This window comes from Panthera pardus, unplaced genomic scaffold (assembly GCF_024362965.1).
Source record: "Panthera pardus isolate Hobbes unplaced genomic scaffold, ASM2436296v1 HiC_scaffold_18, whole genome shotgun sequence".
NCBI lineage: Eukaryota > Metazoa > Chordata > Mammalia > Carnivora > Felidae > Panthera > Panthera pardus.
In genome coordinates, this window is record NW_026526743.1 from 15538028 (window position 1) to 15562140 (window position 24113).

Sequence of the window (24113 nt, forward strand, 5' to 3'; positions counted from 1 at the left end):
GGCGGTCCTCACCTCTTTTCAGTCAGGGCAGTGCGGCTGAAGTGCAGGACCAGCTGGTGCAGGGGGTCAGGCTTCTTCTCTTCCACCTCCTCCTCCTCCTCCTCCTGCTCCCCAGCTTTCTAGGGGAGGGGTGGGGCTTGGGAAAGGGGGTTCTAGAGTCCCCACTTGTTCCCCCCCCCCACCACACACACACAGCCCGGCTGTGGCTGGATTTTCTCTCTTTCCCCACATGCTGCACCCAAGCCAGGGGCCGCCACTCCCCATACCCCTCAAGGTGAAGGGTGACCCCCGGAAATGTGCAGCCAGCAGCCTTGACCCCCAGCCCTATCCAGCCCTGCCCCTATACTCCCAGGCAGGCCCCAGCTCACTGAAAGGTCATCTATCATGCGGTCTTCAAAACTGTGGTCTTCGGTCAGGATCCATGCGGCCTTGTAGCTCTCCAGGAACATGTTACATGCACGGTGCCTGCGGGGTGGGGGTGGGGGGGGGAGGAGAGGAGGTGTGTGGCATCACTGAGACCATCCCCGCTCCACGCCTCCTCTGTCCTTCCACACATCTACCTTCCCAACCATTCCCCAACGCCCCATGGGGTCGGCATTCTGTCCTCCCGCCTCCTCAGCCAGCCCTTCTCCACCGCCCCTCAAGCTTCCTTCTACCCTGGGGGTCTTACGTGGGCAGGTTGTACAGGGGGGTCATGCGGAAACAGGCAACGACCGCCCTCCGGCGCTGCTTGGACAAGAGCTTGTGCCACACGGCCTTCTTGGATTTGTAAGGGTGCTCGATCTGGGGGGGCGGGGTAGGGGGGGACGCGGGCGGCAATCTGTCATGTCCCCGCCTCTACCCCGATGTGATTCCTACCCCAGACCCCCTGGGTGAAACTGCCCATCTATGCCCAGGCCCAAATTCAGGCCCAACTCACAGGGCTGTAGGAACTCCCCGGCCGTACCAAGAGAGTCAAGGTTCGAACCTGGGCTTTGCTTCCAGACCGAAATGTCTGTCCTAGGCCCGCCCACAGGCCCAGGGTCACTACCCAGGCCCGTCACCATCCAGAGACCCACCCACGGTCCTGCCCAGAGTCAAGGCGTCTTCACCAGGCCCCACTCTAGACTCCAAATTCTGACCCTGACCCCGCCCCTAGGCCCGAGATCTAAGCACCAGGTCCTTCCCGTGGGGTTCCCAAATTCCTTTCTAAAGCCTCGCGTTTAACTCCAGGCTCCACCCAGAGGCCCAAGGTTCACCCTCAGACCCCGCCCACAGATTCAAGGTCCGCCCCTTGCTCCGCCCAGACACCCCAGCTCCCCGCCCCCTCCCAAGACCCCTCCAGCCCAGCCACCTGCTCCAGATGGTAGAGCACCGCAGACACCTCCTGGACCCTGCGCACGATCTTCTCGGGGTCGTCGGCGTCCTCCTCACGGCCCGGGAGGCCCCGGTACAGGGCCATCTGCCAGCGCAAAGAAGGGGAGCCTTCCACCTGACGGGAGGGAAGAAGGGCGGCCGGCGTGAGGGTCCCTCCCCCTGCTGGCTCCCGGTTCCCCAGCCGGGCTCGTCTGAGGGCCCCTCCGCTCGCTCGAGGTGGGCTTCTCTGGCTGCCCCGCCCCCCTTTCGGTGCCGTGACCATTCATTCTGACCATTCATTCGGTGCGTGAGCACACGTTAAGGTCCTTCTCACCCTGCCTGGTACAGAGTAAGTGTACTTGGCTATTATTGTTGCTACTGTCCTAACGTGCCCCTTTTGGTTGCAGATTAAGGAGGGTACCTTTCCCTGAAGGTGAAGGTTGTTCTGCAGATATTCCCGGACCTCCTCATCTGTGTCTTTCTGGGGAGACATGGCCAGACCGGGTCACTCTGATGGCCCAGCATCCTCCTTAACCCACTTCCCTCTCCCTTCCAGGCCCATCATCCCAGCAGCTGGTGAGAGGCTTGTGGGGAGGGGGGCATCTGAGAGAAACTGAAAGGGTCCGATGGTCAGGAATTGTCAGAAGGGAGTCCTAGAGGCCACAGATGCACCTTGAAGAGACAGTAAGGATTAGAAGGGCCTTGTGGGGATGTGAGTGGAGGTAGGGAGTGATGAGAGAATGCCCTCAAAGGTCAAATGAGGCCACCGAGGGATTATTGGAGGTCAGTGGGGGGTCAAAGTGGGGCTGCGAGATGGGCAGGGAGTTTTTGAAGATCAAAGGAGGTGGGGGGGGGGAGTATAAGGGAGACAACAAGATCAGCAGAGGTCATGAGGGATCAGGCAGATCAACCAAGTCACCAGTAGGGTTTTCATGGAGGCCAAAGAAGGGTCAGCAGGGGGGGGGGGATTCCCAGAAGAGAGGGGCCCTCAAAGACCAAGCTGAGGGGTCAGAGGGGCCCTGGAGGGCTCCGTGGGTTCTTGGCAAGACTCAGCAGGTCCTAGGAGGAGATTGAGGTCCTGAAGGGAGGAGACTTTAGGGCTCCAGGAAAGAGGGTGTTTGTGATACCAGGGGGAGTCAGGGGTCTTCGAGGCCCCAGAGGAGTTAATAGGTTGTCAGGGTGTTTAGCAGAGTCCTGGGGAGACTCAAGGGGTCTTGGGCAGGGTCCTGGAAGGACTTCTCAGGTAAGGCTGGTAAGGCTGGGGGGTGCTATTCCATACTAAGGGTGCATGGGATCCTGGGAGTCCTCCTTGGAGCCTCAGGGGGTTCAGAGAGTGGGATCAGTTGATCTCAGGAATCCTGATACATCACAGGTTTGGGTGTGGTTCTGGGGAAGGAGCCATTAGGATCCTGGGGGGTACTTAAGATCAGAGTGCTCACTGGAACCCTGAGAGTCAACAGAGCCCAGAGGGCGGGGTCAGCAGGGTCCTGAGGGAAAGAGCTGGTGAGCTGGAGAGCTCAGTGTGGACCCAGAGGTTCAGGGGAGGGCCGGTGGGATCATGGGGGACTCAATGGGTCCCAATGGGAGGTCCTGGTGGAGGACTCAGAGGCGTCTCAGGGGGGCTCATGGTGTCTCTGGTAGGGCCTTCAGGGTCCTAACAGGTTAGGCATGGTTCTGGGGGAAGGTGTTCAGGAGGGTCCTTGAAGGCTCAATATGGTCCTTGGATCCCAGGGGTCTTAATGATATTCCTGGGTTTCGATGGGGTTCCAATTAGGATCCTTAGGTCCCAGGGCTCTGCCCAATATCCTAAGATATCTTAGGATATTGGGCAGAGCCCTGGATTCTCAGCAACCTAGGGGAAGGTTCAGGGCATCCCAGGGGATCCCATGAGTCCTCAGTGTCCTGGAGAAAGATTCATTAGGGTCCCAAGAGAGGACTCCCAGTGGGATCCTGGGGGTTCAGTAGGGTCCTGGGGGCTTGGTGGGGTGCTGAGCAGGGTGCTGGCAGGTTCCCATAACGGGGCTGTGCAGGCACCAGGGCATAGCGGTTCTTGGCCTGCACGATGAGCTCCTGGTCAGTGGGCGCACACATGTTCAGGCCGATGGGCAGCATCTTCTTGAGCGTGGCCACAATCAGTGACGTCTGCACAGAGTACCGGTCCCCTCGGCGCTTCTTCTTCGTGCGTTCCTGGTCCGAGCCACCTGACTGTGGGGACATGGGGCTCAGCACCAGCCCGACTCGCAGCCCGGCCCCAGGCCCCAGGCCCCAGCCCCAACCTGTGCCATTGTCCACGGCCTGGGCTCCAGCCCGCAGCCTGGGTGCCGGGCATCTCCTCCCCCATCTGAGAGCCCGCATCCATTTCCACCCCAGACCTTGCTGATCTTTCACTTCAGGCCCCCAGCCCTCACCCCAGACCCTCCCAGACCGAGCCTCTGTCCCCAGTTCCCAACCTCTATCCCAAATTCCAGATTTCCCCAAATTCTGGACCTTTCCCAACCTCTGGCAGTCTTCTCCCAGAATCCCCTAACAACTTTTAGTACGGCACCTCCCCTCCCCCACAACATGCGCAACCCTACACTTGATATCCCGAGAGTGAGGTCCCCAGAATGAAATAAAGATGCAGAACCGTAAAGAGTCTCAAGAGACAAAAGAAGTTGGGAGAAAAAGAGAGACACTGAGAGACTCAGGCAGACAAGGAGACAGGAAGACAGAAGATGTAAGAGAGATCCAGAGAGGTCTGGAAGCAGAAACACGGGGCACAGAGTCCCACAGTCGTGTTCTGGAGCCTTGGGTGCGGACCCAGGGCCAGGGCCACCCCAGTCATGCCAACGAGAAGCCCCAATGGCAAACTTCGGCCGGAGCCACATTCACTCCGGCTCGCAATACGGAGCACGGCCTGTGTGTGAGCCAGACACTGCTGAGACCACATGCAGAGCCCCGGGGCCCCGGGGGCCACCGGCCAGATGCCATCCAAGGCTCAGAAAATAAGACACTTGACTAAGGTCGCACAGCCAACTGCCAAGGGTCAGGATTTGAACCCAAGTCTGCCTGGTTCCGGAGCCCAAGCCTTAAGCCCAACCATGCGCGTGCCTTTCCCACCCCATTCCCATTCCCCGTGACCTCAGACCACAATGCTTCGCTGCTTTGAGGAAAGCTGAGAGATTTTTTTTTAAACAAAAGTTAAAAAAAAACAACGTTAAATTGGCAAAAGCTGAGCGTTGGGAAGGGAATGGGTGGTTGGGGGTGGGGATGGGGGAGAGAAGGATGGGGGCTGAAAGCCAAGGGCGAGAGGCAGGGAACAGGGGCAGGAATTTTCTGGAGGGGATGCAGAAGCCAGGGTGTGGGGGAGAAGAGGGAATTAAGCCAAGAGGCATGCGGAAGGTCCCAGACGTGGGGCTGACCTGTACATCTCCCGCCTGCTTCGTCAGGGTGCAGACAAAGACAAGAAGGGTTACCCCGGCCCCTCAGAGATCCCTAGGCCCAACTTCAAGTGGGCCCCACCCCAGCCCCCTTGCCCCAGCCCGACACACAGCCCCTAGCTGGGCATTTCCGGACCCCGAGTGGAAATGGGCGGGTGGGTTTGGTCTTTAGGCCCCTGAAGAGGGCAGTGCTGAGAAGTTAAGGGTAGAGGAGCGGGGGCATATGGGATAATGAGGAGATGGGAGAGGAAGATATTGGGGTGAGGGAAGGAATGGAGGAGGGGAAAGTGGGAGGAGAGGGGAGGAAGGAGGAGAGAAAGGATGAGGCGGGGAGGAGGCAGAGGAGGGAGATGGAGAGGAAGGAGGAGAGGAGAGAGATAGGAGTAGGGTGATGGGGAGGAGAGAGAGGGGGAGGGTGATGGGGAGGGAGAGGCAGGGCATGGGGAAGACGGAGAGGGAAGGGATGGGAAGGAGGGAGAGGAGAGATAGGCAGGAGGAGAGATAGGGAGGAGGGGGATGGGAGGAGGGGGATGGGAGGAGGGGGATGCAGAGGGAGAGGAAGGGCATGGGGAAGAGGGAGAGGAGAGATAGGGAGGAGGGGGATAGGAGGAGGGGGATAGGGAGTGAGAATGAGGAGGAGGGAGATGGGGAGGAGGGAGGAGATGGAGGAAGAAGAGAGAAATGGGGGGAAGGGAAAAGACAGAGGAGGAGGGAGGAGATGAGGCAGGGGGGAGATGGGGTGCTGTGATGGCTGCGGGCACGTGGCCAGGGCAGGGAAGGCTAGCTGGTGAAGGGGTTAGGTGGGAAGGCCTGGAGGGTGCTCCCGCCCTCCCTGCTACGTGCTCTCAGAGCAAAGCACCCACCTTGGCCATTTTGCTCTTGTTGTCAGCGGTCAGAAATGACATGTTGTTGATCTCATTCTGGACCACAAAGTTCTGCTCCTCACGCTTAAAGTTCTGGTGGGGGAGGCAGTGTCAGGATCAGACGGGGCAGTAAGGGTCATGGGAAGGAGGGCCAGCGCGGACGGGGACTCACGTGGGACTTGGACCAGTAGATGAAGATCTCGCCCACCATCCTGAACAGCTCCTCGGCGCTGGGGTTGGGCTCCGTCAGCCAGTGCGCCCTGGGTGGGCAGGGAAGGGGCCGGTGAGGGATGGGGTCAGGGCCCCCCAGGAGAGGACGCCACACACAGAGCCCTCAGGGGAGGGGATGGGGGGACCTGGAGATTCCAACGGGAGGGATGGGATGGAGTTTTCTAGGGTAAGCTGGCCATTCAGATGATCTAAACATCTTACCCATTGCTTTAAAAAAAGGAAGTCCTTTTTTCTATCTCTAACCTTTTTATTGAAGTATAACATAAAGTGTCAGCTTGATGGTTATCACAAAGTGAACACACTGGTGTAACCACCACCCAAGTCAAAAAATAGGGGCGCCTGGGTGGCTCAGTCAGTTAAGCGTCCGACTTCAGCTGGGGTCATGATCTTGCAGTTTGTGAGATCGAGGTCCAAGTCGGGCTCTGTGCTGACAGCTCAGAGCCTGGAGCCTGCTTCGGATTCTGTGTCTCCCTCTCTCTCTCTCTGCCCCTCCCCTGCTTGTGCTCTCTCTCAAAAATAATAAACATTAAAAAAAATATATGGGAATGCAAGCTGGTACAGCTACTCTGGAAAACAGTATGGAGTTTCCTCAAAAAACTAAAAAGAGAACTACCCTACGACCCAGCAACTGCACTACTAGGCATTTATCCACGGGATACAGGTGTGCTGTTTCGAAGGGACACATGCACCCCCATGTTTATAGCAGCACTATCGACAGTAGCCAAAGTATGGAAAGAGCCCAAATGTCCACTGATGGATGAATGGATAAAGAAGATGCTGTGTGTATGTGTGTGTATATATATATATATATATATATATATATATATATATATATATATAACGGAGTATTACCCGGCAATCAAAAAGAATGAAATCTTGCCATTTGCAACAATGTGGATGGAACTGGAGGATATTATGCTAAGTGAAATTAGTCAGAGAAAGACAAAAGTCATGTGACTTCACTCATATGAGGACTTTAAGAGACAAAACAGATAAACATAAGGGAAGGGAAACAAAAATAACATAAAAACAGGGAGGGGGACAAAGCATAAGAGACTCATAAATATGGAGAACAAACAGAGGGTTGCTGGAGGGGGTGTGGGAGCGGGGATGGGCTAAATGGGTGCGGGGCACTAAGCAATCCTAAAATCATTGTTGCACTATATGCTAATTTGGATATACATTAAAAAAAAAGAAATAAAAAAAAAGAAATAGAACATTTCCAGGGTTCAGAAGTATCTTCACACCCCTCCCAGCCACTCCTTTTTCCCTCCACTTGAATGACCCTTATGCTGACCATGAATTATTTTTGTCTGCTCTTGAACGTTACATGAATAGATGTAATAGGTACTCTATTTTTATTTTTCCTGGCTTCCTTCGACCTGACATTTGTGACATTCATCCACATCATTGTATCCTGCAATAATTTGTTCATTTTCATTGCCGTGTAGTATTCCACGGTGGGAATGCACCACAATTTATTTGTTCAAACTCTCCGATGCGGTGCACGGACTCCTGGGAACCTACACTACAGCAATACACCCCGTCGTGCGTGTGAAGAGGGGTGTGCATGGGTGTATACAACATTCCTACCAATGCTTCCCATTTCTGCTCCCGTGACAGGCATAGCTAATCAATCAGAGCCCCCTTTCTTACAAAGCCCTGATGCAACCTGAAAATCTTTTCAACCAGGATGGAACTAGGAGTTGAAACGTATTCACTATCCCTGGATTAGGCTGCCCCTAGGAGTTAATGATTCTCTGAACCCTGCTTCTGATTTTAGGGAGATGTTAGCAATTGGTTGATACCTGTTCTTGCTTTTGACTTAAAAAAATTTTTTTTTTATTTTTTGAGAGAGAGAGAGAGCATGAGTGGGGCAGGGGGGTGCACAGAGAGAGGGGAACAGAGGATCAGAAGCAGGTTCCAGGCTCCAAGCTGTCAGCACAGAGCCTGACACGGGACTCGAACTCATGAACCGTGAGTTCATGACCTGAGCCAAAGTCGGACACTTTTAACTGACTGAGCCACCCGGGTGCCCCTGCTATTGACTTAAAAATTTTTTTTTTTAATTTTTGAGAGAGAGAGAGCATGAGTGGCGGTGGGGGGCAGAGAGAGAGGGGGACAGAGGATCCTAAGCGGGCTCTGCACCGACAGCAGCGAACCGGATGCAGGGCTTGAACCCACAAACTGCAAGATCATGACCTGAGCTGAAGTTGGACGCTCAATGGGTTGAACCACCCAGGTGCCGCACCTGCTCTTGCTTCTCCTAAAGGCCTGTTTCTGAGGAAAGTCCGGCTGGCCAGATCTGGACCGTCTTCGTTTCCCCTCAGTGACAGAGGAAGGCCTGACCATTGGGCCTAACTGCGCGAATCAGCCCCATCCACCCAAGCCCAGAGGCGGCCTCGCGGGGGCTCGGCCTCAGGAGGTGTGAAGGAGAAGAAGGGGAGCAGACACCCGCGGGCTGGATTTTGTGGGGCCAGAGGCAATGGGGGGGTGGTCAGAAGGTTGGGGGGTGGGTGGGTGAGAGCTGGAAAAAGTTTATAGTAACTCAGAAGGTGACGGGTCAGATGGGGCTCCGGGAAGCCCAAGGTCAGGCTGAATGTGCACGGGGACGGCGGGGACTCGCTGACCTGTTGTTGTCCACGTAGCGGATGAGCAGCGGGTAGAGGGCGTACAGGTCCCGGCAGAGCACAGAGAACTCATCCCGCACCAGGAGCTCGCCCTCCTGGGCCTCCGCCTTGGCCTCCAGGCGCAGCTGCTCCTCCTCGGCCACCACCTTCCCCGCCCGCTTGCGCAGCCGCCCGATGGTGGGGATGAAGTGTGAATGCAGCAGCTCCGGCCGGGCCCGGCTCACGATGGGCTGGGCGAACACTGCAGGGGCGAGGCGGACGGAGGGGCACGCGCTGCCGGCCAGCCTCTAACTCCAGCACCTGACCTATGACCTTGGATCCCACGCCTGAGCTCGGGCCCTGACCTCTGACACAGCCCCTGACGCCTGGTCCCAATCACAGCCCTTGACCTGAACCTGTGACGCCAGCCACCTCTGACCCCCCCGTGACCGACTCATAACCTGATAGCTTACCTTGGCCTATGACCTCTCACCCTAATCTTTGACCTGTGACCTAGCCCCTACCCAAACTCTTAACTCACTGTGTGATTTCTGACTATGACCCCTGGTTTCTTACCCCAGCCTCTGACCTCTGACCCCGGCCTCTGAGCCCAGCCCCCAAGCTCTAGCTTGGCCCAGTTTCTGACAGAGAACTTCTGAACCAGGAATCCCATCCCTTTAAAGACTCATTTCTTGACCTCTGACCTACAAACCCCTCCGTATCAGGGCCCCTGATGCGTGACCTGGTTCTCTGACCCTCTGTATAAGGAAGCCAGGCCTCTGACCCAATTCCTAACCCTCTCCAAGGCTCTAGCAATTCAGAATCCGGCCTGGAGGACTTCCAGGACCCATCCATCCATCCCAGACCCTGAGAACACGAGATTCTGACCGCTTGTGATGACTCCTCGCCTTCTGAGCCTGAGAAAACCTGGACTCTGACTCCTGCCAACTCCCAGGAAAACACAGACCCTGGGGATCTCCCTCTCAGACCATGAGATCAAAGGGCCCGAGCCCCAGGACGCTTCGGCCCCAGTCCTCAGGAGCCTGGTGCCCCCCCAGACCCACCGGCGAGCCGCTTCATCCACGACGCCTCGTCAATGCCCAGGTTGTTGACGATGATTCGCAGGATATTCCCCAGCAGGGAGTTGAGGTGGTCAGAGGTGACAGCTGTGCAGGGCGGGGGCGCCCCCGCGGGCAGGGCGGGCGGGGGGGCCTCGGGCCCGCGCTCCCACCAGCGCGGCAGGTAGCTGCACAGCATGGGCAGCGTGATCTCGATGACGTGCGGCATCTCTGTATAGCGGGCCCCCGACTCGGCCAGCCCCCCGATGTCCGCCATGAGCCGCTCCAGCACCGGGATGTCAGGACACATCTCCTCCACGCTGTTGGGGAGCCCCAGGACTGGGGTGCGCAGAGGGGTCAGGGCATTCCAACCCATCACTCCCAGACCTCGGTGTCCCCACCACAAACCCGGGCCCCGACGGGCTCCAGACTCCTCCAGTCTGGAGTGCCCCCAACCTGGGGAATCCTCAGCCCTCGGAGCCCCCCCAAAGCGGGCCCTCCCCCGGCCCGTGCTGGGTAGGACGTTTCCTCACACCCGCCCCAGCCCCACACCACTTACTGGCCCGCTCCCGGGGAGACTTGGTGGTGTACACGGAGCAGGCGTTATACTCGTTCAGCTGAGGCTCCAGGAACGCCACCGGCATGGCCGCTGCCAGGCGGGCCAGGCACTCCCCGAGGGCCGGCCGCAGCCTGGAAGAGGGGCCTGCTTGGCTCTGACACGTCCCCCGCCCGGTGCTGCGTCCCAGCCTCCGTCTCCATAGGAGTGCGTCTCCCCAGAACTCTCTGGAGCCCAGCCGTCCACCCAAAGCACGAACGTGGCCTTTTCCCTGGGTTCTCATGTGCCCTCTCGCTCTAACTGGTGATCCCAGCTCAGGAGAGCCCACCCACACGGGCACTGCCGGGGCCCCTCCTCGGTGCCCCCAGCGTGCTGTGGCTCCTGTGTACCACCCTCACTTCTGCGTGCCTCCTGCCGGGGCAAGCTTGCACCCCGGCAGGGAGCCACCTGCCATCCTGGCCAGCAGGCGCCTGGGGCCGATCGGGCTTCCTTCACTGGCCTTCCCCCGAGTGCCCTCAAGTGGCCACCTCGGTGAACTGCAGCTGCCGCCGAGCATGTCCGTCGTGGAAGACTGCTCATTTCTGTTTTTCACCCACCCCCATCTTCTCCTGCTCCTTCCTCCCCCCATCCCCCCAGCACCCACCCCAGCCCCAAACTATGGCTCTCTCTCCTTACTTTTCCACGTAAGGGTTCCTGGTGGTTCCCAGAGAGTAGATACTGCACAGCGTTCGGTAGCAAGAGACCTGGACGTCATCCACTGAGAGAGAGAGGGAGGGTGAGGGTGGGGGAAGCACCCACCATCTCCGTCCTCCCCCGCCCTCCTCCCTCACCTCCAAATACTGGGTAAGAGCTGGGCAGTCGAGAGCCAGCCTGCCATTTACCAGTTTTGTGACTTGAGCAAAGTGCCAACACTCTCTTGGCCTCAGTTTCCCTATCTGTAAAATGGGGATACCTACAGTATCTTCCTCATGGGGTGGTTGTAAGGATCCAAAGATTAATGCTTGGAAACCAGTTGGAAGAGGGCACACAACAGGCACTCAGTAAAGGCTGTTCTTTCCTTGGAGGGGAGTCATGGATCTCTCTGATGATAGCGATGGACACTCTCCAGAAAAATGCAAACATCCAACCCTGACGATAATTTTAGGTCATCCCCCTGCCGACCCCCAGAAGACCAGGTTAGGAACCTCAGCAACTTTACTAATGTCTCGAGATAAAAAGAGGGCAAGGGGGCAGTTCTAGATTGAAGAGACTACGTGGACATAACAACCAAATGCAAGGAAAAAAACCTGACTGGATTCTGAATTTTTTTTTTTTAAATCAAAGACATTTTGAGAGTAATGAGGGAAATTCAAGCACAGTCGGGTTAGGTGGTGATAATGATATTGTGATTACATGACAGACAGAAGGTTCTCATTCCAGGAGGTGCAGACTCAGTATTTAGGGATGAGGTGTCACGGTCTGTGGAACTCACATTCTAAAGTTCAACAAAAAGGTCTGCAAATACTTTTGCTCATAAAGTGAAAGGTTAAGCAAACGGGGCAAATTGCGAACAAGTCTCTTCTTCTGGCTCTTCTGGACACTTTAAAATTCTCTAAACAGGGGCACCTGGGTGGCTCAGCCGGTTGAGCGTCCGGCTTCGGCTCAGGTCATGATCTCTCAGTCTGTGAGTTCGAGCCCCGTGTCGGGCTCTGGGCTGACAGCTCGGAGCCTGGAGCCTGCTTCGGATTCTGTGTCTCCCTCTGTCTCTCCCCTCCCTTGCTCATATTCGGTCTCTGTCTCTCAAAATAAATAAACGTTAAAAAAAAAAAAAGCTGCTGAGCTTATATCCTCATTAATTCATTCTGTCTCATGAACTCATTCTGTTACCTACCAATTCACTGAATGCACACTCAGACACCTGGGGATTCTGTCGGGCCCACGGGGATGGCTGGTGTCAGCAGAATCGCACCCCACCCCCGGCCCCAGCCCTGCCCTTGGGGTCAGGGGTCCTTACGGATAACATCGTCTCCGAACTGGTGCTGGGCGATGTGCTGGAAAAGCGTGGTGAGGACCGGCAGCAGGGCCACCGTGGTGTAGGTGAGGTTCTGGCCCACACCCTTCACCTGCGTGCGTGCTTGGGACACCTTGCCCAGACGAAGGTTCTCCACCATCTTCTCGATGTCCTCTGAGGCGCTCTCAAAGAAGGAGCGGAGGCCGGCCTTCACGATCTCGGGGCCTGACTTCATCACCGTCCTAGGAGGGAAGCCGGGGCGCGCCAGTTCTAGAATCTGAGATTCGGGATTTCAGGAGGTCAAGGAGAACAGGGGTTTGGGGCGGGGGTGGCCACCAGGCCCCATACCTGGCATCCAGGGAGCGTGCCAGGATGTGAAGACAGTTGACCACAGCTGGGGCATCCGTCCCTGGGGAAGGGAGACGGGAGAGGGTGAGGAAGGGCTACAAGGGCAGCGCCTTCCCCTACATCCACCTCCCCCCCCGCCCCACCTCCACCTGGACCCCCACAGGACCTGGTCCTTCCCCCAACCCGCTCTGCCTGCACCTCCCCCATCCTAGCCCTGACCTTCGGGCCATCACTGTCTGAGGATGAGTCTGTGTCCCCACCGGCCTGGGGGCTCCACGAGGGCAGGGCCCAGGGCTGTCCCAGGCACAGCCCTGTCCCTAGGACTACCCAGTCCGTGTCTGGGTCCAGAGGAACAACACGGTGGAGGTTGTTCAAATTGAGGCCTGAACCGGGAGTTGTTTCTTCAGGGTGGGGTTGGAGATTGCAGGGAGAGAGGGAAGGTTAGAGAGACGAACCGGGGGCGGGGAGCTACTTACCAAAGAGAGAAACTCGGTGCCGCACAAGAGCCGCAAGCTTGCAGAAGAGGCTGAAGAAAGAAAGGGACATAAGGACGGGGGAAACAGACAGTGAGGACACCACGGGGCAAGGACAGCAGCGGCACAGTTAGGGACAGGGACAGAGGGACAGAAGACACAGCCAGGAGGACATAGGATGGTGGAGAAGAGAACGAAGGTGACAGGAAGGGTGGGGAAGGGGCAGAGAGATGAGCAAGCTTGAGAGTAACGGGCAGACACGGGGGTGCTGGGGGGTGGGGAGGCTGGTCTGCCTTTCTGACAGGGCGACCAATTCGTCCCATTTGCCTGAAAGTCCTACATCCTGGGAGACCCCTCGGTCCTGGGCACAAGAGGACAGGGAGTCACCCTCACCCTTCAGTCACCTCTGTAGGTAGAGTGGTCAGTGCCCAACACCCAGGACAGAGCCCAGACAGTCCCAGGTTGGGAGGACAGGGTCCAGGATTGCAATCCTGCGAGGTCAGGAGGCGGGGTCAGGGGTCCCAGGGTAGCCCACCTGGTGATCATTTCCTTCTCCTTGTTGGAGGCGTGGCCACCACTCCCCAGCACTTTGGCCGGTGTGGACAGGAAATAGAGGCAGTGGTTGGTGAAATACTGGTTGATCAGAGGGAGCAGGATCTGGGGGTGGGGTGGGGAAGAGACGAGGCGGGCTGGGTGAAGGGGGACTGGGTGAAGGGGCCCACCAGTCCCCAGCCCCCTCCAGCTTCTCAGTCCACCTCTCACCTTGGCAAAGAATTTAATCTCCTGTTCGTGGGGGGACTTTTCCACTCGTCCGCTGCTGACCACAGCCTCTGGTGGCGGAGGGAAAAGAGAGGTGATGGTGGGTTCAAGGCTGGGGAACTCAGAAGGTGCCTAGGGAGGGAGGGGACTCGAGGGTTAAGGGAGGAAAAGATGGGAGATTAATGCTTGGTATAAAGCCACCTCTGTTGGCTTTGAGGTAAACCTCTCTCTCCTGTCTTTCCTGTGTTTCCCCCTAACTCCTTGATCAAGCCCTTCCTGCGGCTGAAAATGGGGAAGAGGATAAACTAGGATGGAGTAAGGTCATGGAACATCCGCTTCCTCACCAGCCCTCTTCTTCCTGAACTTCAGTACTTGGCACTGAGTCAATGTGGAATGAATGAATGAATGAATGAATGAATGAATGAAACAAGAAGTCAATGTTGGCAGACTAGAATTAATTTTAAAGCAGAAGTCAATTTCAGGTAATAATAACAGTGAGAGTAATAATTAATGATAATAATAATGCTAATAATGTCCCTGGCCCTCGCACGATCTCCTCCCAACTTGGAGGTCTGTACAGTTGGTCCCCTCCTTCATTTTACAGATGAGGGAACTGAGATGAAATAACTCAGCCCAGGTCACCCAGCAAGAACAGGACAGAACTGTGACTGGTTACGGTGGACAGATGGGGAAACCGAGGCACAGAGAGGAGAGGGAGTTGCCGAGAGGCGCTCAGCATGGAGGATCAGCATGTGGGATTCGAGGCGAGGTGTGTGAGTGCGTCCTGCTGTGCCACTCATCTGAGGGGGACTGGGGGTCCTGGGGGGCTCTCAGGGAGGAATGTTGGGATCTCTGGGGGAAGCTGGGAGGGATTCTAGGGGCCAGCTGTGATTCTTAGTGGGGTGTAAGAGGCACGTATGGGGCACACCAACAGCCTCCATCCCCCAAAGAGGCCCAGAATCTGCCCAATCCTCACCCTCTTTGGTCCCTACGCCTACAATCTGTCCCTAATGCAGCCAAGGGGAGTCTGTGAACACCTGAAGCAGGTCAGGGCTCTCTCCTGCTCAGAACCCTCCCGTGGTGCTATTCCACTTGGGGTAAAAAGCCACAGTCCTCCCCATGCCTGCAAAGCCCTACATGATCTGCCCCGTCTCCTCCCGCTGTCCGCACTCAGTCACTCTGCTTCAGCCAGTTGGGCCTCCTGTTTCCCCAGGGACTTCTCAGAACCTTCGCACTGGCTGTTCCTCTGCCTGGAATACTCTCCTCAGATATATGGCCAGCCCCCTCCCAGCTCCTTCAAGGTCTTCCCAATTACTCTATTTAAAATTTAAAGGGCTCCACTCCCCCAACACCCCCCCCCCACAACTCCCAGTCTTCCTTAGCTGGTTCTAGTGTATTCTTCTTCCCCAAACACTAACTGCCTTCTAAAAACTTAAGGTATCTGACGTTAATCGTCTGAAGGCACCACAGGAATGTAAACGCTGGAGGACAAGGATCTTTGTCTCGTTCACTGCTGTGGTCTCGACACCTGGAAGGAACAGTGTCTGGCACAATAATGAGGTGAGGGGAGGGAAGGAGAAATGCATGCGCCGGGTCCTTGGGTGAACCTGTAGCTATGGCAGGCATGGGGAGGGACTCCCCCGTACCCAGGTGGGCGATAAACTCCTGGGAAATGTCCATCCAGCGCAGCAACTGCTGCAGGAAGCCAAAGGCGAACCGTTTCTCGATGGAAGACGTGTCCAGCTCCATGTCCTTAAGGCCTCTGCGTGGACAGGCAGAGAGGGGTCAGCCCTGTTCCCCGCTCCTCTCCAGTTCCCCTCTGCTTTCCTACGGCCGGCCGCTGCAGGCTTCTGCCCCACGCCGGGTCCCCCTCGAGCTCCTAGCGGTTCCCTGGCCCCGCCTCTCCTCCTCAGGCCCCGCCTCCCCTCAGGCCCCGCCCTCTTAGCCTCCTGTCATCCCCGGCCTTGCCTCTCCTCCCAGGCCTAGCCCCTCCCCTCTCTGGCCCCAAACAGTCCCCCAGGCCCCACCCTCTTAGCCTCCTCCCCTCCCAGGTCCTAACTCTTCTCCCGAGGCCCCACCCTCCCGGCCCCCCACTCTCTGACCTTGCTCCCCGCTCTGAGGAGGCCCCCCCATCTTGGCTTCCTCTCCCTGGCCCCTCCCCCACTCTCCAGGGCCCACCCTCATAGCCACCTCCTTTTTCTGGCCCCACCTCTGCTCTCCGGGCCCCACCCCTCTCAGCCACCTGCCTTCCCTGGCTCCGCCGCTTTACCCCAGCCCAGCTTTTCCCAGTTTTGGCCTGGCTCGTTCCTCTCACATTCCCCGCCCCTCCCTGGCCGGGCTTGCAGCCCACGTGCCTGGTGACAGCATAGCCGTTCATCTGCAGGAACTTTAGCAGTTCCTGGGCCTTCTCTCGGTCTCGTGCCTTCTCCTTGGCTGTCAGTGTGTCGTACGGGACCAGCAGGGGGTGGGTCCCACCACCTGGAGCCGCAAAGACCAGAAATCAGAGGACTGGGGAGACCCAGGCCACTCTCACTGAAGTGGTTCTTGCTGCTGAGAGCACGCATAATTAGAGTAATAAAAACAGAGGTAAGGGAACCGAATCATGGCTTTCAGAGGATCGTCATATGCTCACCACAGCCCTATGGTAGTAGATGTTGTTATTATCGGGGGTGGCGAAAGCAATGGTTCAAAGTCACACAACTCTAGTCCCTTGGGACTCTGGAGTTAGGGGACTTCGGTGAAGAAGGGCCTGTGCGGGGATGGGACGGACGCTCTCACCCTTGGCCTCCAGCTCCTGCTTCTTCTTCCGCCCCCACGTGTTGTGGTAATTTTCCGCCAGTTGTTCTGCCATGGCCTGGAATGGACGAAAGAGTCAAGGCCCGGACTCAGAGGATGTCCTTCTCAACCCCAACAAACACCTCCATGCCTCTAGATAAAGGATCAGGGGTTTCACCTGCAGCTCCCGGGACAGGGTAACTCCGCTGAGGTCCGGGGGCTGGGGGTTGTAGCCTTCTCGCGGATCATACGTCTGGGAGGACGAGGGAGAAATGGGGGTGCTTGATGGACTAGCAGGAAGTCCGGGCCCCAACACAGTTTACCCAGTTTACCTCCTCCACTGGCCCTAGACCCCTGCTCTTCGCCCCCCCCCCCCCCAAGGCCCTGTCGCTAAGTCACGCCCTCTCTCCTCTGCCCTTCGCAGTTCTTCAGACCCACGCCCACTCCCTTCCCAGATCTCTCAGCCTTGGCGGGCATCTGGCTCCGGGCCCCCAAGATTTCCCTGACCCCCGCCCCCCCTCCGCCCACGTCCTTTCCTTGGCCCTTCTCCCTTTTCAACCCCACCTCCCGCCTGGCCCCACACTCTCCTGGCCCCGCCCCCGCCGCTCACCACCTCCCATGACCCCGCCCTCTGCCCCGGCCCCGCCCCCACCTGGGCACTTTGGGATATCTTCCGCGTTTTCTTCTTTTCTGTCTTCTCCTCTTCTCCCTCCCTGGCCTTCTCTATCGTCCATTCCCAAGCAATCATGGCCTTCAAGGACTCCTTGATGGGCCAACGGTAAATCTCTTTGTCCTGGGGTGGACAGGAAGGCGTGGAGGTGGTGAGATGGCATGGGAGGGAGGTAGAGGGAGGAGTCCCTGCCTCAGCCTTACTGGCCTCCAGTGTCCTAAGAAGTGGAAAGCCTCGACTACGTGGCTAGGAGGAAGTGGTCCAGCTCGGATTCGAACTCCGGTCTCTTACCTGCTCTGTAACAGAGTCTCCCAAACAAAACTCTCATGATCTCATTTTACTCTGGAGATTCCGAGAAGTTAAATGGCACAGTCAAGGAATCGAATCCAGTCTGACTCTTTCTAAGAGAAGGAACACTAGAAGTCCGGGGTCTGGGGAGGCAGCCACGTTTGAGGGAGGGCAAAGTCCATGCATGCGGAGCCCTAACCCGCAGCCCCAGCTAGATCCAAGCTGATGAAGCTGCCTCACTCCTCTCTGAACGCTCGAATTGGGAGGTTTCATTTTGGACCCTCAGCATTGGGCCCTGAGATTTGCTCACCTTCTCTGAAAAGGTCTTATAGGGCCTCAGCATGGGGTGGGTCTTCAGTTCCTCATCTATGTTCTCCCCATAGGACCAGTTGTTCTGGATCTGGAGGTGGAGAGGGGACAGGTCGCACCACCATGGAGGTGGGGGCAGGGGGCAGGATGAGGAGGAGAGAGCAGCCCGGGAGACGCAGAGGGGAAACCCTGGAGGGGCGGGGGGCTCTGGAAGAGGCTTTGGGGTCTCCGAAGAGTTTGGGGTCCCAGGGAAATCTGGGGCCTCAGGGAAGACCTGGGTCTGGGGCGGGGGGGCAGGTGGGGTCTTGAGAAAGGCTGGCAGGAACGGGGGCTGCTGGGGGGTGAGGGAGGACCCTGACGCCAACCTTGTCGAAGGCCCACTTCTCATGTGTGTACTCCGCAAACTTGTTGATGAAGGAGTCCAGCTTCTCCGGGATGATCACACTATTAGGGGGGATGGGGTGGGCAGATGTTAGCGCTGGCCCATCCTTCCATGTCCGAATCCTTCTCCCTCTCCCGGTCCCCGGTCCCCACCCCGCTCCTGCCCCCAGGCCTCCTCACTTGAGGGTCTCCACGGGCCGAGGGTCAAAGTTGCCTTCAGCATCCACCGTGGCCTTTTTCTCGGCCTTGGATGAATACGAGGCGTCCACGTAGTCGGGGGGCAGGGCCCCTGCGATGGCGCACAGACAGGGCATGGCCATGCGGTATAGCTCTGGATCATACTTCTGGGGATGCCGGGGGGGGGGGGTCACTGCAGGCCTGGCTGAGCCTTCAAATCCTGGAGCCCTAGGGCCTCAAACTCACCCCTCTGCTAATCAACCCCTCTTCCCTGAGCCCCCAGACATCAGTTATGGTCTCTCCCCCTGAAACCCAAACCTCAGCCCACCTGGACCCTCCAAACCACCCCGGCATCACCCCTCTCCAAGCCCCCAGACTAGCGCCCATCGCCTCTTCTGTAACAGCCAAACCAGAGACCCAACTCCTAGATTCTCCTGGATCCAAACCTGCAGAACTAGCTCCCTCCCTGAACCCCTGAATTGGTAATTTCATTCTGGACCCCCCCACTTTGGCCCCCAAGCCCTCCCAGCAGGCTCCTTTAGGTGCCCCCCCCACGTGCCCGGACCTTGTGGGCCAGTGAGTCAAAGATGCCCCAGAAGAGTTTACGAGTGAGGTGCAGCTCTTCCTCTGAGGTGACCCCGAAGCTAGCCCAGCCTGTGGGGAGGCAGTAATACTTCCAGCAGCGCTCATAGTGGTTGGTGAGGAGCTGGGTGGGAGCAAGAGGGCGACACACAAATGAGGGGCGCGTAGTAGGTGGCCGGCAAAAGCAAAGCCAAGGAGGCCGGGGCTTTTAAATTATGAAGGGGACGTGGGTCATGCAGGTACTAAGGGAAAGTGCTTATTGGGGAGTGGTCTGGGGCCTTTTATGATAATTCAGCGCTCTAACGTGGAGTCAGGATAGGCATTGGGCCAGGGCCGGGTTTGTCTGTTGTCGTTTTACACAAATAAGTATGTTAAGATTAATCCACGGGTAGGGTTGTGTGCAAACGGACGTATGGACAGAGTGATCTGCGCTTCTGTGAATTACCATGGCGGGCAAATACACGCAGAGCCCCATGCAAATATATGGTAATTGGGAAGAGGACCTCCACATCCAATAGGCAAATCTGAAATGGGGGTTGATTCAGACGTATTGTGTAAATCAGTCCAGACAAGGGGTGTCTCCTTATGCAAACCAGCATGCAAACGAAAAAACTAACAGGAAAGACTGCGAATATTCAGAGTAGCTGTGGTGCTATGTATTCAGATGAATGCACTCGTTGGAAAAGCGTAAGGCTGGTGGTCTGGGCGTGCGAGTAAGCGCGCTGATTAGGAAAAGCGGTGTGCTCACGCAAAGACGTGCTAATCTAGGCGAGGACTGGCTCACTGTGAGGCAAATTAAACGCTAACTAGGGAGCGTTAGAGGCCCCGACGACGCCAAGCGACCGTCCTGGAAATCCTAGTGCGGCAATGAGAACGCCTCAGAGGTTTCCGTGGGGACGCCGCCCTCGCTTGGCGGGTTAACGGGGCCGGGCGGTGCGTCACAAAAGAGCCCCGAGGCGGCCCGAGGGCGGCGCACGCCGGAGAGGGCTCGCCCTCACTCACCTTGAGCGGCATCTTGGCGAACTCGTTAAGGATGGGCACGTCGAACACCAGGCGCCGCAGCAGGTGCTGCAGCATGGACGGGCGGATGTACCTGCGGAGACAGGCGCGGGGCGGTGGGGGTCTCGCCCCCAGGCCGGCCGCCCCCCGCGGGCCCGCCCCCGCCCCCCGGCCTCGCCCCACCTGCACAGCGACATGAGACATTCCTCGATGACGTCGCGCTGCGCCTTGGTGAGCGAGCGGCCGCGGGACAGGCGGTACACCGTGTGAAGCATGGAGTCCACCATGATGGCGCGGTGCTCGGTCCCCGCGAAGAGCGGCGCACACTTGGTGATGAGCGGCAGCACCGCCAGGCACAGGTAGCGGTTCAGCGCCAGGGCCATCTCCGTGGTGCTGAAAGTGGCCTGGCGAGCAGAGCCGGGGCCTCAGGCCCGCTTCGCGCCCCTGGCTTCGGATCTTCCCCCCACACCTGCTCCTCCCAGTCTCTACGATCTCTTGGAACCATGCAAATTTTCAAACCCACCGCGGCCGAGGCACCAAGTAGTGAGCCCTCGTTACCCAGAGTAGACAGCCCTGCAGACAAAGTTCTGCATGCTTCTGTCCTCTCCCTCACCCTTTTTCCTGTGATACTTTTATACAACCCCAGCCATTTACCACTCCACCCATAGATATTCAGCTTTGTGTCTCCATTCAGACACCTGCTTCCGTTTAACACCCCACGCTGCCGTTTTCGCACCTAACAGAATTAACAGTCGCGTAAAGTCCTTCCCCAACTTTCTCCAAGTGTCTCACTTGTAGCCGGGATTGTTTGGATCAGGGCACCAGGAAGGCCCCCCTACTGCATTTGGCTGCTGGGTCTCAGGTCTTTTCATCTGTAACGGTCTCCTTTCCTCCTCTTTTCAGTGCTATTTATTTGCCAGAAAAACTGGATCATTTATCCACGGAGTTTCCCATACTTTGGTTTGGGCTGGTCACGTCCACTCACGGTCTCCAATGCCTCACCTGCCAGACCCTCGTAAACCCTCGCCAGTAAGGCTTTTACCCCACCGCCTCACTGAAAGTGCTCATCGAGGTCACCAGTGACCTCCATTTGGCCACATCAGTGGTCAGTTCTCAGTCTTCATCTTACTCGGCTTTGTCCCCTACTATTCTCTAACGATATAACTATTAAATATCTATATAACTATTATTGTTGCTGTTGAGCGCAAGTCTTTGTCTCCTTGGTGCTGAGCCATCACCGAGAATGATCATTTCTTAAATAAGAAAGATGAGATGTTGAAGATTTCCACCCACCCTCGTCCAGAACTCAGAGTTCCTCTTGGTTTCATTTTCTGTCTTGATGGGGGGTGGGGAGGGAGGATTCTGATAGGTACACATGCCCAGAACAAACAGAAGCGCTGCCGCTGTGCCCTTGACCATCCTGCACCCTCACGGGCGGCGGGGAGGGTGGCTCGGCAGGGGCGGGGCTGCTCACCGTGTCCAGCGAGGCGGCCGCCCGCATGTCGGGCAGGAACCCCACGTCCAGCACGTGCAGCAGGAAGTCCTGGTTCTCGATGCCATACACCCGGTCCAGGAAGAGCACCATGGATGCCTTGTGGTCCGGCACGAAAGATGCCGACATCTTTGGCTGTACCAGAGCCCCGTCTGCGGGCCACGAGGGCAGGGGGTCAGGGCTGCCCTTCGGCCCCACCCGCTCCCTCCCCAGCCTCCCTTCCTTGCCGAGTCCTGCCCCCTCTGCACCTTTGCCCAGCGTGGGGATCTGCAGCGGGAGGCTGATGATGCCCACAAGGTCATCCAGGGGCACGAGGGAGCGCAGGATGGCGCGGATCCGCAGGGCCTCGCCCTTGCCGGCTTGGATTAGCTGGAAGATGGAAGGGGGCACGTCATCCAGCACCCTCTGCCCCATTTGGTCGTTAGTCCATCCATCCCTTCCTGACCCACCGGCAGGCAGAGCAGGACTCCTCGTGGGGCGAGCTCTCGATCTCCCAGCCCTGACTCCTCTGCTCCTAGTGCTCCTCTGCTGAAGCCCCGACTGTCCCCGGCTCTCAGTGCTTGGTCCCCGCACCCCCCCCCCCCCCCGCCGCTGGACTGGGAGTTCCGTGAGAGCCAGGCCTAGGGCAGTCTTGGTCACTGGTGTGTCCCCAGGATTGGCTAGCCTGAGACCACCCACATCACGAGAGCTCCGTCAGTGTCGTCAGGTGCCCAACTGAAGAGGTTCGAGGTCGCCCAGGCGTGCCCCTCCCTGTCCCTGGACCTCCAGCTCTCACATGCATCTCCGGCGCACAGCGTCCCAGCAGGTCGATCAAGGCAGCGTAGAAGGACATGATGGCGTGTCCCAGGTGCACCCGGCTCTCCTCGGGGGGCTCCTCCCCAAAGCTGCAGAAGGAGGGGGGTGGCGTGTGGGGGAGGCAGCAAGGGGCACGGGGAAGTTGGGCTCTGCCGCTGAGAAGGGGGTGGGAGACTCACTGCTCACGCCGCCGGTCCCTGCGGACGCCCGGGCCATCCCGCGCCGGGTCCTCAGAGATGCGAATGGCCTCTTCGATGGCGGCCAGCAGCCCCGAGCCGCCCTCACCCCGCAGGGCAGGCCCGAAGCACTCGGGCTTGCGGATGAGCAGCCGCACCACCACGTTGGCGTTCTCCTCCACACTCTCACCTGGCGGCTCCGGCGGGTCCGGAGGCCTCATGAGCCGCGGCCCCGGGGACCCTGCCCCGGCAGCCCAGGACCCAGCACCTCAAGGGTTAACCCCGGGCCCCCACTGGCCTCTGGACCCTGCCCCAGCCCGCCTGGAGGAATCCCTGCCGAGCCAGGACCAGGACCGGGACCACACCCTGAGGGAGGCTGGCTGGGTCGGGGACCCCCGGCCTCCTGTCCCGCCACCGCCAACTCCTGACTCACCGTTGACGAAGACGGCGAAGCGCAAAAAGTCCAGGTAGCGCTCACCGCCAATAGGGTTCCAGCCGATGTCTGGGTACCCTTTGGCCAGGAGCATGGGGCAGCTTTGAAGGCCACAACCCGCCAGGTAGGACACGACCTGGGAGTGGAGACGGGCTCAGACGGAGGCCAGACCCGCACCACCTCCTCCCCAAGGCTCCCTTCCCTGCCCGTCGCTGGAGCTCTGCGACCTCATTCAGGTCTGGATCTCTCGGCGAACGATAATCCTCACCCTGAGCCCTCACCTCCCACCTGGACCGTCACATGGTCTCCTGCCTGGGTTCCCTGCTCCCGCAGTCTATCCCACGCACAGAAGGACCCTGCAAACAGCCTGAGTCAGGCCACGTCCCTTCCCTGCTTAGAACCCTCCTGTGGCGCCATCTCGCTCCAGGTAAAATGGAGAGGTCCCACAAGACCCTCTGCACAATCTTCCCTGTCACCTCCCTGCCCTCACTTCCCACCCCTAACCCCTCACTCCCCCTGCTCTAACCAAACTGGTCTCAAACTCATGAAGCTCACTTCTGCCTCGGGGTCTTTGCACTGGCGGTTCCCCTGCCTGGAATGCTCTTCCCCTGATGTCCACATGGCCCCTCTCCTCCTTCAGAGCTTTATTTGAAAGTCACTTTCTCAGGGAGGCATTCTCTGATCACACTTGTCTCAACTTGGACACCCTCCTGACACTTGATGTTTCTTTCCCCTGCTCGCTTTTTTCATCCTTAACACTCGTCACTAGCTAATACACTATATGTTTTACTTATTTATCTTGTTTATTATTCATCTTCCCAACTAGAACGTCAGCTTCATGAGGACAAGAATTTTTGATTGTCTCAATCACTGTAGTACCCCTGCTGCCTTGGTCAGGTCTGGCACGTAGTAGGTGCTCAGTAAATGTTTGTTGGACGAGTAATACTATACGAGCAGATAACTCTTGTTGAGTGCTTACTGTTTTATCAATGGTTTCATGGACTAACCCATTCTGTGCTCGGAATAACCCTATTGGATTATTATATTCATTCTACAGATGAGGAGACAGGGGCCTGGAGAATTTAAGTCACTTGTCCAAGGCCACACAGCAAGGGAGCAAGGGGAGTTATTGTAAGGTGCTGAACTCTAGAGCCCATGCCCTTCATTGCTACACACAGTAGTGGGGGGCGGGGAGTACGGGGTGGGGGGCAAGGAATGTGCCAAGGTCATGCAGCTGCGGGAGGGTGAAGCGTGGATTTGCACTCGGCCCTGTGGTGAGTGACTGGGCCCTTGTTCTTTCCCTGCAAATTATTCCCCCTCTGATTCAATCCCGGACCATCCCATAGACTGGCTCCCAAATTAGCAGGTGCCCCAAGGGGCCAGGCGGAGGCCAGG

General features: G+C 57.7%; 1 protein-coding gene across 4 annotated transcripts in view; it reads right to left on the minus strand.

The window, feature by feature from the left end:
* The window catches only part of RYR1 (ryanodine receptor 1), a 115845-nt gene that overhangs the window by 44927 nt on the left and 46805 nt on the right, over window positions 1-24113 (minus strand). For 2 of the 4 annotated variants that reach the window (XM_053906004.1, XM_053906002.1), the window contains exons 43-76: window positions 22719-22854; window positions 22289-22475; window positions 22090-22198; window positions 21563-21683; window positions 21297-21466; window positions 20006-20226; window positions 19826-19916; window positions 18807-18947; window positions 18245-18408; window positions 18049-18127; window positions 17685-17774; window positions 17069-17209; window positions 16595-16669; window positions 16420-16495; window positions 15996-16119; window positions 15288-15403; window positions 13645-13712; window positions 13418-13539; window positions 12886-12935; window positions 12410-12470; window positions 12065-12303; window positions 10747-10828; window positions 10075-10205; window positions 9522-9854; window positions 8479-8719; window positions 5790-5877; window positions 5618-5710; window positions 4737-4751; window positions 3370-3540; window positions 1757-1816; window positions 1334-1471; window positions 671-783; window positions 369-465; window positions 13-119 (exon numbers count right to left, since the gene is read on the minus strand). In XM_053906004.1, coding sequence (XP_053761979.1) covers window positions 13-119; window positions 369-465; window positions 671-783; window positions 1334-1471; window positions 1757-1816; window positions 3370-3540; window positions 4737-4751; window positions 5618-5710; window positions 5790-5877; window positions 8479-8719; window positions 9522-9854; window positions 10075-10205; window positions 10747-10828; window positions 12065-12303; window positions 12410-12470; window positions 12886-12935; window positions 13418-13539; window positions 13645-13712; window positions 15288-15403; window positions 15996-16119; window positions 16420-16495; window positions 16595-16669; window positions 17069-17209; window positions 17685-17774; window positions 18049-18127; window positions 18245-18408; window positions 18807-18947; window positions 19826-19916; window positions 20006-20226; window positions 21297-21466; window positions 21563-21683; window positions 22090-22198; window positions 22289-22475; window positions 22719-22854 — 4250 coding nt within the window. The remainder of the gene's footprint in view (window positions 1-12; window positions 120-368; window positions 466-670; window positions 784-1333; window positions 1472-1756; window positions 1817-3369; window positions 3541-4736; window positions 4752-5617; window positions 5711-5789; window positions 5878-8478; window positions 8720-9521; window positions 9855-10074; window positions 10206-10746; window positions 10829-12064; window positions 12304-12409; window positions 12471-12885; window positions 12936-13417; window positions 13540-13644; window positions 13713-15287; window positions 15404-15995; window positions 16120-16419; window positions 16496-16594; window positions 16670-17068; window positions 17210-17684; window positions 17775-18048; window positions 18128-18244; window positions 18409-18806; window positions 18948-19825; window positions 19917-20005; window positions 20227-21296; window positions 21467-21562; window positions 21684-22089; window positions 22199-22288; window positions 22476-22718; window positions 22855-24113) is intronic. The other 2 variants (XM_053906005.1, XM_053906003.1) reach the window with 1 other exon arrangement.